A 14,118-nucleotide genomic window follows, 5' to 3' on the forward strand; every position below is an offset into this window, starting at 1 on the left:
TTACCTATTTTATATACACTTTTAAAACTTATAATATATATTTTTATATATCAACTTCTTCCAAAACTCAAAAAGTCCTTAGCCCATTTTGTTGAGCGCCGAACATTTGCGCGAATTTTAAAATTTTGCGCACAGCATCAGCAAAGAACTTATCGAATACCGATAACTAGCACAGCTAACGATATTAACAGCACAACAGCCAGCCAATAATTATCGATATCGGAACAGCGCATCGAAGATAAAGCGGGTTTTACCAATCTCTATGGATCTCCATGGCACAGACTTTTATGCATATTTTCTTCAAAATATTTGACTGGGAATCTTGTCATTCCCCTTGTAATGTTATTCACAGGCGTAGCGTCATACGCCCACGACTTGAAGAGCACAAGGCTAGGCATTGCGCAGGTCCTTAAAACAAAATCAAATAATAAAAAAAAAACGAAACAAAAACAAACCAAATTTGCTAAAAAAAAACCTGCAGTAAGATTTCAAATTCTATTTCTGTTATAAAAAAATTAAAGATATCGTCGTGCTCGATACGCTATCAAATCTAAAAAAAAATACATGAAATATCTCAAATATATATTTCAGAAATTGTATTTGAAGATATTCCAGTTAAAATGAGAGTAAAAAAAATTGAATAAAATTTCTTAGCCAGAGTTTTTTAATAAATAGATATATTTAATAATATCAACTTCGTTTTATGCTTTATTTTTTTATTGAGCACTCGACCTGTCCCAAATGTGCGATAAGTTTTGGTTAAATTATTTTACAAATTGACACATTCGTCGATTTACATACATCATATATGTTCATGTTTCTAAATTTTTGAATTTCGGTTTGGTTTTTCTTCTTTTTTTTTTGAGTTTTTATTTTTTTTGCATATTTTTTTCTTCAATAAAATATATATATATATATATATACATATACATACATATATATATATATATATATATATATATATATATATATATATATATATATATATATATATATATATACATATATATACATACATATATATATATATATATATATATATATATATATATATATATATATATATATATATAAACGGAAAACACTTCTGACAGATCTAGTTGCGATGACAATTTTCTTCAGAATTTTCATAATACATACAAAGACATACATATTTTGTTTTTCGTTTTATTTAAAGTTTTTGTTTTTAGTTTTAGTTTTCAGTGCAGCCTCAACGCAACGGGGTTTTTTTGTTGTATTTCTTTTTGTTTTATTTTGCCATCAACACAAACAAACTATAAATTTGCATTTTCTTATTTGGTTTCAAATGGTTTTTTGAATATATATATATATATATACACACATATATATATATATATATATATTATATATATTATATATATATTTATATATATATATATATTTATATATATATACATATATGTATATACATACATTTACGCATACGTAAGATTTAAACAATGTAATTACTAAGACTAACAATCAAAGCTGTGCAAATCGAAAAATTTATTTATTATTTGGTTTTATTTTTGTTTGTTTTTCCTTTAAATTGTTCTTTATTTAATAATTTGTATTTTTGTTAAATATATATATTTAGGTTTTTTTGTTTTTTCTCTTGTGTTTTATGTATTTTTGATTTTCGAAACGCCAATCAATTCCACATTCGCTGAATTTGATAAAATTGCGATTGCCAGTGTTGAAAAATTCCATATGCTTGAGATACGGAAGATTAAAACCAGTTTCTATAGATCTTCTTTTCGTTTTGTGTTTTCTTTGTTGCTTAGTTTTTTTATTTTCTTTTTTTTTGGTTTTTTTTTCTCTTATTTTTCTTTTTTTTTCTTTTTTGCTCATAGTATCAGTGTCGCCATTTTGTTATATTTATTTCTGTATTCAGAATACGAAAATATTTTGTTTTTAGTGCCAGCAGAATTAACATAAATGTTAATATTAAAATATATATATAAACATTCGAAAGTTGTTTTTCTCTTTAAAATCAGTTTGTTAATTAGCTTAATTTTTTCTCTTCTTTTCCTTTCTTTTCTTTTTCGTCTTTGGATTTTTTTGTTTTTGTTGTTTATTTTGATTTGGTTTGTTTTCAAAAAGGAATCTCTCTTGTTAAAAATATTCCATTTGCATTGGCAACACTGACCGTCATAAGTATATGTACACACGTTTGTACTAGTTCTCGCTGTGTCCAGTTATGTGTCTTAGTTGCGGATGAGCTTTATAGATGATATCGCAGGGTGAAGCGGTTGGCCAACATTCACATGATATTGAAATAAAAGGCAAAAACGATAATATTTACGATCTGTTTATGTGAAGGCGAGTAGAATCCAGAATAAATTTATTATATTATAGAATCGAATGCCAACTTAGTGAAACGGCGAATGGAAGGCCTTTAAACGGAAAGCATAGTTCGTAGTTCAGTAGATATATATTTGCGTATCTACAATATGTTTTCTTTTTCTTCTGCTTCGTCTTCGTTTGTTTGTTTTTTTTTTTTTTGTTGATTAAAACATAACCAATTATGAATTATATTACAGTTTGTTTTTATATTTTATGCCCAGACGATTTTTAACGATTGTAGCCACATTTATAACGTGATAATACTTGCTCGCGTATAACTAACATTTACAATTCTTGGCAACTGAGTTGCAAATTTTTGTGTTTTCTTTTATGGGTTGCTTCTACTTTTTTTTACACATCTGCCCGCCTCTCAGGTCTTCAGTATAACCAGTGTTGAAAAATACAACAATACAACGAAGAGAGAAACAAATTACATTGTGAATCTTTGGAAGTTCACAGTGAGTTAACCTTTTTTTAAATGGGTTTACTACATTTCAGTTTTCAGTTTGTTTTTTTTTTTTTTTGTTTTTTGATTCTAGCGAATGTTCAGTGTTAGCATGGGTTAGAGTGAAATAGCAGCATCTATGAAAACAACAAAAATAAGAAAATAAAATTATATAAGTGTGCATTTATTATTTATAAAAGAGTTTGGAAATACGTGTGAGTTTTGAAAATAAAATCAAATTGAATTTAAATTAAAATCTTCTATTATTTAAGCGCATTTTTACTTTATCATCGCTCTCTCTTTGTTTTACACACCAGCTGCTCTTTCTCACTCTCGCTCTCAAGTATCTCCTGCCTTGTCTGACCTATTTTTACACATAAACCAAAACGAGACAAAAATCGTTTAGAAATCATAAGTGAAAAACTTCGCTCCCCTTCAATTTATTTACACTCGATAAAACTAAGCCGAATTTAAGATAAATGTATACTTAGGTACAGATAAGTGCATATAGTATAAGTTGAAAACATATATACACATATACATATGTATTTATATATACATAAGATGTACTAACACATAGTGTACTGGTACTGAAAGGACTCGACTACCCAGATATACACACATACATACATACATACATACATACATACCTACTACATACATACATATCTTCTATATTTTTATTTGGTTTCAGGCAAGTAGAATCACGGCATAAATAGCTGACTGTTCAAATACAAATGAAACGTTATCAAAATCGACGTCTGTAACAGGCCTGAGTCTTTACTATTCTTCAATTAAATTACACAGCCAGTTCGGCAGATAATTTATATATATATATACATATACATATATATACATATACATATACATATATACATACCTATGTATGCCTTTACCAAAGCATTACACCTAAACCGAATATATAACTAAAGAGTCTGAGCGCATCAGCTTCTTTTGCCCTATACATACAACATCAGCATCGTCATCGTCTTTATCATTATCATTATCATTATCATTATCATTATCATTATCATTATCATTATCATTATCATTATCATTATCATTATCATTATCATTATCATTATCATTATCATTATCATTATCATTATCATTATCATTATCATTATCATTATCATTATCATTATCATTATCATTATCATTATCATTATCATTATCATTATCATTATCATTATCATTATCATTATCATTATCATTATCATTATCATTATCATTATCATTATCATTATCATTATCATTATCATTATCATTATCATTATCATTATCATCATAATCATAATCATAATCATAATCATTATCATTACCATTATCATTATCAGCTTATTTATCATTATCTCATTCTCATAGTAACAAAATGGTATTAATAATTATGTAGTATGTTTTCTTTGTTTTTTGTTTTTTATGGAATGCTTCTTAATGTTTTTTTTTTTTTGAGTTATGTAACGTTTCATGTTTTGCTTTTGTTTTTTTTTTTTTTTTTTTTGTTTTTTTTTTTTTTCAATTTATGTGATAGTCGATAGCGTTGTCAGTTGCATAGTCTTTGTTGACGGCGACGCCATCGGCGATGGCGTTGGCACAAACAGGCTGGACGAGGCAGTTTCCGTGGTTAGACTACGCTCCTCGTACACCCCGGCGCGTTCCTAGTGACAAATATATATACATATATATATATTTATAGAAAAGATAATATATAAATGGAGATAAATAGAAATGGTCTAGCTAGTGATAGATAGGCTAAAGGTATTCCCAGATAATCAAGCTTCTCTTGCCAAGGAGATTCGTATCGTCTTCGCTTAAATCTAGGTTTTAACTCATGTAATTACTTGTCTTATGTTTTTGTGGGGCAATTGGGAATGGGAACTGAACCAAGTAACCATATGTGGTTCTACATGCCGCTTGGGATGATAGGCCTATAGATATATGCTCACATAGAGCCTATTCTCTCACTGTACTTGGATTTTTACTTTAAGAGCTTGCTACTACTACTATGCTTTCTATACTCCTAAGTCAATGAATTGATATTCCAGCTAAGTAAGATACGTGTTACATCCAAAACTTTTGTAACAAAAATTGCTAAGAAAATAGTTCTAAGCGCTTATCAAATCGACTAAGCTAGCCTTGACTGGGTCGACTGGGTCTAAAATGTAAGGAATGCCCACCTTTACCCATAGCATTCATATTCATTCATAGAACTTACATGCGATTTATCATATTTGAATCGTCTCCAGATATTCGTCTTCGGCTCCATTGGGGTGCCATCCACGTTGTAGTTGGGATTAGAGAAGGTCAGTACAGAGCGGCTAGAGCCGCGTGAATTGCGCTTCGCCTTTTTGCGATTCGTATTAAAAGCGAGCACTGTAGGCAATAATGTTAATAGACAATCGAAAGCAACTGACTGGCTGTCATTTTAACTTACTAAATATCACTAGCATTATGATGATAACCATGACAATGACCACGCCTAGCGCGACGATCACAAAGAACTCGCGTTGGCTGTTCTCCTTGGCCTTGAGGTCATCGTCATGCTGGTTGTGGTTATTCTGGTTGTCAGTCGAGGAGGCATCGTCGGTCAGTTCGTCTGAGTAGTCCGGCTGTTGTTCGCTCTCGAGACGCGCCTGCACAAACTCTTTGGGTGTTGTCGAGCAGATGCGGCCATCGCTCTCCGTGCGGTCTGGACAGGCGCACACGTAATCCACGACACGATAGAAGCACAGATGCGAGCAGCCACCATTTTCCTGGGCACACTGATTCCAGGTCTTGGCCTGCCGCTGCAGCGAGACGGCGCGTATGTCGAGCGCTCCGCTGAGAGCGTCGCGCACCTCAAACGGATAGTTGTAGCCCAGGCGGGGCTCACGCTGTGATCGGTACACGGACTTGTTGTACCAATCGGTCCAGTATATGTTGTTCTCAAACTGTAGAGGAGACATATGAAATAAGCATAAAGAAACCAAGGCGCTCGCTTACCATTGTCAGGCCGAACGGATGTGGTGCATAGGGCACAATTGTCTGGCGGCGTTTGCCATTGAAATCAACCTGGCCTATGTTATCCTCGAGTGCATCGGCCCAAAGCAGACGTCGGTTGCTGCAGATGAAGTCATTGAGTTTTGCACAATGAATTGCTGTTTCCATAGGACTTACTTAAAATCAATGGTGAGACCTGTCGGAAAGCCAATGCCTGATGTGACAATGGCCGTACGATTGGATCCATCCAAAAGACTGCGCTCGATTTTCGATGGTGAGTTCCAGTCCGACCAGAACAAATAGCTGCAGCAATGAACACCAATGTTTATATATATATATATATATATATATTATCATATTATCTTAGCCTAGCTACTTACGCCTTGGAGGGATGTACGATAAGAGAACGAGGATCGCCCAGGTCTTCTGTGATGAGCTTCTTACGGCAGCTACCATCGAGGCGTGCCACTTCAATCAGCTTGCGATCTGTGTCCGACCAGTAGAGATTGTCGGCAATCCAGTCAACGGCTATTCCGTTCGGAGTCAGCAGATCCGTGCTGACCACCACCTTGCTTTCTGTAAGGTTCAGCAGATTGACCCTACGTATGACGTCCATGTTGACGTCCGCAAAGAATAGCCAATTGCTGCGGTAATGATAGTCGAGAACAACGGCACCGTGCACCCCATTGATGGGCAGCACCACATCCATATAGTCGCCGCTATTCAACGAGATCATGCCAATGCCCGAGCGCAGCGCAATCAGCAGGTAATCCTAAGCGGGCAAGGTGGACAGATGAAATAAAATGCCGACAATGACAAAGGGACAACTTACATCTGGTAGATTTTGGCATTCTGTGGTGCTATTCTCCCGCAACTTGAGTCCGGTGGGGCACTGGCACGAATAGCCCGCCGGGTTGCGCAGGCAGAGATGTGAGCAGCCGCCGTTGTTGCGTCCGCAGACATTTTCCGTTTGCAGCGGCTGCTTGATAATCACTTTAATATCCATTAAGCCGTCAATGTTGGTCATGACATCGCGCTTGGTGCTGGTCTGACGACGATCAGCCATGTGAAGAGCCTTCGACTTCCAGTCTGTCCAATAGATGTGGTCCTCACTGAGCGCCAGAGCATAGGGATGATGTAGCGCGGACATGATCAACTTGCGCTGATTGCCCGTGTAGTCGCATGAATCAATGGTCTTCCGCAGAGCGTCCACCCAGTAGATGCGCTTGCTCTTTAGGTCTAGCGAAAGTCCGTTCGGCCAGCCGAGATTGGCTGTCACAATGCGGGAGCGCTCGTTGCCGTCCAAGTGTGAACGCTCGATCTTTCGATAGTGACCCCAGTCCGTCCAGAACAGTAGGCCCGCCTCGTAGTCGAGAGCCAAGCCACGCGGCGACTCAAGATCCTTGTAAGCAATCACATGCCGATTATTGCCATCAAGCGTGGCCACTTCAATCGTATGGCGGCCAGCATCGGCCCAATAGATCATACGTCCGACTGAGTCGACGACTAGCCCATCAGGATTCTCCAGACTTTCGCCGATCACTTTGTGTACGTGCAGCCCGTCAGCACTGGAGCTCATGATCACATTCTCAATGGTGTCCGACCAGAAAATGTAGCCCGTCTTCTGGTCCACATCGAGGGCAACTGCATTCGAGATTGGTGGCAATGGCAGCACCACATCGATTAGATGATCAAAGTCCAAGGAGATCTGACGGATATCAATACGATGGGCGAACAGAATGTATTTCGTTGGACCCTCGGAGCAGGTGCGACGATCCTCCTTCAGCTGCACCCCAACGGCGCAGGCGCACGTGAAGCTAGTCGGATTCAGGAGACAAAGGTGGGAGCAACCGCCATTCTGTTTGTCGCATGCATTGTAGACACGCCTACGTGTGCGATGGAAGACCCTAATGTCCATTAGGTCACTGGTATTGGCGATAACCGTGCTGACGCTCTTGCCAGTCATCTTATCGGCACTCATCGCCGATTTGGTGTCCCAGTCGGTCCAGTACACACGGCCGCCGCTCACATCCAGCCCAAAGGGATGGCCCAGTCCATCTGTTCGACAAGCCATTAGCCTGGACTTCGATTGCCAAAGAGAGTTTTTCTACTTACTGATGATGACCTTGCGGCTGCTACCATCGAAGTTCATGTTCTCCAGGGTCTTGGTTCCTCCATCCACAAAGTACAGCTTATGCTGATCGTAGTCGATAGCGAGTCCATTGGGCCAGATGAGCTTCTTCGATGCTATGATCACACGACTAGCGCCGTCCATGTTGGCTCGCTCGATCATCGCCTCCTCGCCCCAATCCGACCAGAACATAAGGCCATCTATTGTTTTAAAGTAAAGCATTTTAAATTATTGAAGTATCCTCGTCAGAAATATAATAATAAGTAAAAGTTCCAACAGTTCTACACTTGTGTGCCACAAAAAAGTAAGGACTACTATGTTCCGTAGAGCTTTACCCCATCAATTTGAAACTGCTTAAGGGGTAAAAGACTGACGTGAAAGTCGCTTGCATAGTATTAATATATATCATATACTTTAGGGAGACTTACCAATCGGATTTACCACAATGTCGCGCGGCTTATCCAACTTCTCCCAAACAAGCAGCGTGCGCATTTTGCCATTTGTGGTTGCCACTTCGATGCGATTCGTTGATGGATCTGTCCAGTACAGCTTGTCGGTGATCCAGTCGAGAGCCAGGCCAACGGGCGAAACTAAATTGGAGTGCACCACGCGCTGCTGATAGCTGCCATTGAGATGTGCCTTGTTGATGGAGCTACGCTCCACGTCGGTCCAGTAAATGAAATCGGTTTCGCTGCACCAATCTAGAGCAACGGCGTGCTTCAAATTGTCCAGTGGCACAATCATGTCGACATCGTTCGGTCCAGAGGGCTTGGTATTTAGCTGGCGTAAGCGTATATCCTTGCGGCGTGCCACTAACACGAGCTTATCTGGGGCACTCTTGCAGGTCTTGCCATCGTCCTTGAGCGACAGTCCGATGGGGCAGCCGCAGCGGCGAGATGTCCTGTTGGGGAGGCACAAATGGGAGCAGCCGCCGCGCATTCCACGTCTGTCCTTCTGGCAACGATCCTGATACTCCGGCTGGCGTGCCGGATGATACGCATGTATGTCCATGGGAAAGTGAAAATTCTCGTGCACCGAACGAAAACCCTTTCCGGTTATCTTATTGGCAGCTGAGACAGTCTTTGTATTCCAGTCGGTCCAGTACATCGTGTCCTCGAATATGGTAAGTGCAAATGGATGAGGTAGATGGGTGCTGAGCACTTTGATGCGTTCGCTGCCATCCAAATTGGAGCACTCAATGGCATGTTGCTTGGCATCGGCCCAATATATTTTGCTATTTGGATAATCAATGGCCAGGCCATTGGGCCAGGTTACGCCCTTCGATATAATCACCTGTCGCTGCGAGCCATCCATGTGGGCGCGTTCGATCTTCGGATTTGGTCCCCAGTCGCTCCAGAATGCCAGAGCTTCGCCCGGATGAATAACAATAGCGCGTGGCTTATCCAGATCGCTCGAAGCTATCACCGTACGTAAATTTCCCTGAAAATTGGACACCTCAACGCGTCGCGTGCCCGAGTCGGTCCAAAACAGTAGGTCGTGTACCCAGTCGACGGCAATGCCGCCCGGCGACTCCAAGCCCCACTTGATAATGCTGCGCACCTGGGTGCCGTTTATGTTAACCATCTTGATGACATCAGTGGAGACATCGGACCAAAACAGCAGACCCTTACGATGATGGAAGTCCAGGGCGATCGCATTGTGCAGGCCCTTGACTATGGCCATATAACGGTTATTGCTCAGAGTTACGCGCCGAATGTCCCACCGGTTGGCCACTAGCAGCGTCATCGCGCCGCCCAGCGCCTTGCAGGTGCGCAGATCCGGCCTCAGTATGTAGCCCATCTCGCAGGAGCAGACGAACGAGCCAAGCGTATTGTGGCACTTCTGCGAGCAGACGGGGCTCGTCAGATACTGACACTCGTCTATGTCCGTGCAGCTGTGCCCAAAATACAATCGGATTAGTAGTGAGATACAAAGGAGGATGCTGCGGAACCTACTTGCGCTTGTTGGCATGCATTAGGTAGCCCAGGCGGCAGGCGCATTCGTCTCGTCCGCGCGCCGTCTTGATGCACAGCTGCTCGCACTGCTGGGGCTCGGGACACTTCTGCTCAACGGGGCAGTTAACCTCGTCCTCGCCCAGTGGACAGTCGTTTTGGCCATCGCACACGTGCTTCTGATGTACGCAAATTCTGCACGAGATTTGGGCATTTTATTGATGTCTCTGTAGGAATTGGATCTATGACACTCACTTGAGATTGGTGATATTCTTTTTGGCCGGACAGAGGAATTGGCCGGCATCACACAGCAGATGACAATCGACCTCGTCTTCCGCCGATGAGCAATCCGGATAGCCATCGCAGAGCCACGTACGCTGAAAGTAAGTGAATTGATTAGGGTAAGGTCAACAGTTTGACCATTGACCATTGAATTGAGCTTACCAAAATGCAACGTCCGTTGTGGCAGGTGAATTCGTCAGGGCCACAGGTCAAGGGATGCTCCGGGCTCATGTTGCCGCAATCGTTCTCATCCTCGCCGCCATCGCAGTCCTGCTCCTTGTCGCACTTCCAACGCTTGGGTATGCAGGTGCCGTCCGCACACTTGTATTCGCCGGATGTGCACTGCGATGGCTTCTGCTGGCAGTTCTCCTCGTCGCTCCAGTCGCCGCAGTCGTTGTCGCCGTCGCACCGAAAGCGATTGAGAATGCACTGGCCGCTGGGCCCACCGGCGCCACCCAGTCCGCTGCGGCACTTAAACTCGCCCTCCGGACAGCTGTTGATGACGGCCGGGCACTTCATCTCATCGGAATTGTCATCGCAATCGCGCTCGCCGTCGCAGCGAAAGGCCAACGAAATGCAGTAGCCATCGTTGCAGGTGAAGTGCTCGTCGGTGCAGCTGCTGCGATTGCAGTGCGCCTCGTCCGAGTAGTCCTTGCAATCGTTTTCGCCATCGCACAGCCACTGGCGCGGAATACAGAAGCCGTTCTGGCACTCGAATTGATCCTCGGTGCAGTTGGTGCGGGCGCCACAGTGCGTCTCGTCGGAGTAATCGCCGCAGTCGTCGTCGCCATCGCACAGCCAGTCTTTGTTGATGCAGCGATAAGTCTTTGGGCACATGACATGGAGGCCGCTCTGCTCACACTCCTTCTGCAGCTTGGACATCATGTCGTCCATGTTGTCGCAGTCGAACTCGTCGCTGCCGTCGGTGCACTGCACCTCGCGATTGCAACGGCCATGCGACTCGATGCACTGGCAATTGCTGCACTGCCACTGCGACTCTTCGCATGTATTGTGGCAGCCAGTGGACGGCGGTGCGCTGTAGCCATCGCCGGGCTGGCCCAGCTGCCGTGGATCGTCGTGGACCACAACTCGATTGGCGAATGGCCGGAATCCCTTTTGCTTGTTGCTGGCGCCCGCCACGAATCCGTCGCGCCCCCGTGTGCTCGTCTGCCTGTCCGACTCGCGCACCACATACATGTCCCCACGCCCACCCTGGGCGCCTACATTACGGAATTTCGGAGTATCGCCTGAGCTAGTTGTTCCAGTGCCGGACGTAACGCTCGGCTTATGAGGTATCATTGGCTCCTTAATATAAACATGACCATACATCTTACTACCATCTCCAATATCCTCTAGATTATCATCAATATGGTCATGATCATGATCATGATCGTGCTCGTGCTCATGCTCGTGCTCATGATCGTGCTCGTGCTCGTGCTCACCCTCATGCTCATGTTCGTGCTGATCATGATCATGTTCGTGTTCGTGTTCATGCCCATGATGGGGCGGATAGTCGGATGCGGTTAGATAGTCGTGATCATCCTCCTTGTGCAGCAGATCGTCGGTTAACTCATCCTCGTGCACACCATGTCCGTTGGCATTGGCCGAGCGTGGATGAGCTGGCTGATACCAGTGCTGTGGACGTTCTTGAGTATTTTCGGTGCCGCCTCCGCGGTTGTTTATGCCACGATCATACTGTTCACCAAGTCCATGCGTTAAGTCGCCGATTCCCAAACCTGTAAATGGACATATTTTATTATTATCATGCTTGCAGCGGAATGAACGATGTACGTTTGCTGGCTTGTTGCATGATGTTAATCGACTATGCTCAAAAGTATGCTATATATTTTTGTTTGTCTCTTATCAATGAATTTTCCTCCGGATCTCTCGCTCAGAATACTTTTCCTTATATATAATATATATGTAATATATATAAATATATACGCATAAAATACATATTATATCAAGCTTAAAGTTTGAAGCTTCAAATTGAAGTTTTAATATAATTTCCCTTTCATTCTGATAGATATCCAAAATAGACTTGAATTGCAAACTTTTTATAGATTTTAAAAGCTACAATAATTCCGATATGCCTCTATATATCTGAGATATGACTCTGAGAATAGCTTACAATAATAGATAAATTTATAAACCAGCTCAGACCAGAACAGACCAGACCACACCAGGTCAGGCCAGGCCAAGCCAGACCAGGTCAGATCAGACCAGATCAGACCAGACCAGACCAGACCAGACCAGACCAACCAGGTTAGGCCAAGCCAGGCCAGACCACGTCAGATCAGAGCAAAGCAGACCAGATCAGACCAGGTCAGGCCAGGCCAAGCCAGACCAGGTCCGATCAGACCAGATCAGACCAGACCAGACCAGACCAGACCAACCAGGTTAGGCCAAGCCAGGCCAGACCACGTCAAATCAGAGCAAAGCAGACCAGATCAGACCAGGTCAGGCCAGGCCAAGCCAGACCAGGTCCGATCAGACCAGACCAGAGCAAACAGGTTAGGCCAGGCCAGGCCAGACCAGATCAGATAAGACCAAAGGAGACCAGACCAGACTAGACAAGACCAGACCAGAGCAAACCTATCAAAAGATCACAAAAAACTAAATTTTTGTATGACTTTAATCCATAACAAAACTCAATTTTGGATAACTTCAGCAAAATACAATCATTTGTTTAGTTTAACATGAATGAACAGTTATTTTTGCATTAATTAACACAACTATTCTGACTGCAAGCATTCACATAATCGCATACATATGTATTTAGGTATGTGCTAATGGCTGACAATGTGCGTGGGCTAATAAACTAACAGGTGGTATACACACATAGGTGTAGCAAGCATTCAGACAAACATACATAAGCGTATACTAATTATGTGGATACACAAAATGCGGTACTCCAAAGAGAATGGAAAGTTAATGGAAAAGCAACAAAGGTAAAGTAAACAATTTGAATATGAAATTCAAATTTATTGAAGAGCAAAATTATGCAAGCAATACAATGGTTAGAAATTATATATAAATATATATATATATATATGAATATATATATATATGGCTAGATGGCATTTATAAATAGACAGTTTATTAATGCCTGTCGGCCCCTAGTTGGCTAATCGTTTAAAATTTGCACTTAATCTCTAGAGAATGCTCTAATGCTAATGCTAATACCAATTTTCATTGATAAGTACGCAAAAGCATGCTGACTGTGTGGGTGTATATTTATATATATAAATGTATGTGTGTGTGTGTTGAGGATGTACGTGACAGAGATAATATACTTACACAAGCATAGCAGGCACACCAAAGGGCAAAACGGCAAGGCTAGCAAATACATTGCCACCGCACGCACACACAGGCACAGGCACAGACACAGGCACACGCACACGCACACGCACACAATGGAGCGCACGCACGGCGCTGCTGCTGCTGCTGCTGCGGCTGCTGGTGCTGCTTCTGTGGCTGCTGTGGCTGCTGCTGCTGCTCCTGCTGCGGCTGCTGTTGTTGTCTCTTTTTGTTTTAGTGGTTTTTGGCGCGTGCGTGTGACGTGCTACTGATTGGAGTTGGGCTGCTGTGTTGGCGGCTGCTGTGTTCGCACTTTAATGCGCTTCGCGTTGCGTAGGTGTCACATTCACAAGACCGTATGTACATACATATGTACAGTGGCATACATACATATGTACATCGGTATACGCTGGCACGCCAATTCGTTGCTTCTTCTTGCAGCTGCTGCTGGCGAGGTTGTTGAGGTTGAGGTTGTTGTTGTTGTTGTTGCTATTGCTATTGCTGTTGTTGTTGTTGTTGTTGATGTTGGGCGTTTTAAGACAAACGGAATTTGCATAAAACATTTGCCCGCACTAATCCACGATTCGGCTCAAGCTAACATATCACTTGTTACACATTTCATACATCAGTCTTCATTTTATTTCATAAGCGCTTTTAATATTTGTTGTTTCTTTGTTTGTTCC

The 14,118-nt window shown here is 42.2% G+C and overlaps 1 protein-coding gene across 3 annotated transcripts; it reads right to left on the reverse strand.

Annotated features, from left to right (window-relative positions):
* Positions 1-2,855: 2,855 nt before the first annotated feature.
* On the reverse strand, positions 2,856-13,528 carry LOC111598431 (low-density lipoprotein receptor-related protein 4). 3 transcript variants are annotated; one of them, XM_030223441.1, is made up of 13 exons: positions 13,436-13,528; positions 10,298-11,871; positions 10,109-10,230; positions 9,857-10,048; positions 8,330-9,795; positions 7,886-8,101; positions 6,603-7,828; positions 6,151-6,542; positions 5,948-6,073; positions 5,774-5,891; positions 5,226-5,721; positions 5,007-5,164; positions 2,856-2,928 (listed from the first exon to the last, which is right to left on the reverse strand). In XM_030223441.1, exons 1-13 carry the CDS (start codon positions 13,485-13,487, stop codon positions 2,899-2,901), a joined length of 6,168 nt encoding a protein of 2,055 aa, XP_030079301.1. In that variant the 5' UTR covers positions 13,488-13,528; the 3' UTR covers positions 2,856-2,898. The 3 variants fall into 3 exon arrangements, with proteins under 3 accessions (XP_030079301.1, XP_030079299.1, XP_030079300.1); XM_030223439.1 differs by lacking the exon at positions 2,856-2,928 and adding an exon at positions 4,294-4,449; XM_030223440.1 differs by lacking the exons at positions 2,856-2,928; positions 13,436-13,528 and adding exons at positions 4,294-4,449; positions 11,927-12,004.
* Between the last annotated feature and the right edge of the window lie 590 nt (positions 13,529-14,118).

This window comes from Drosophila hydei, unplaced genomic scaffold (assembly GCF_003285905.1).
Source record: "Drosophila hydei strain 15085-1641.00,03,60 unplaced genomic scaffold, DhydRS2 tig00000211-arrow-pilon, whole genome shotgun sequence".
Classification (NCBI taxonomy): Eukaryota; Metazoa; Arthropoda; class Insecta; order Diptera; family Drosophilidae; genus Drosophila; species Drosophila hydei.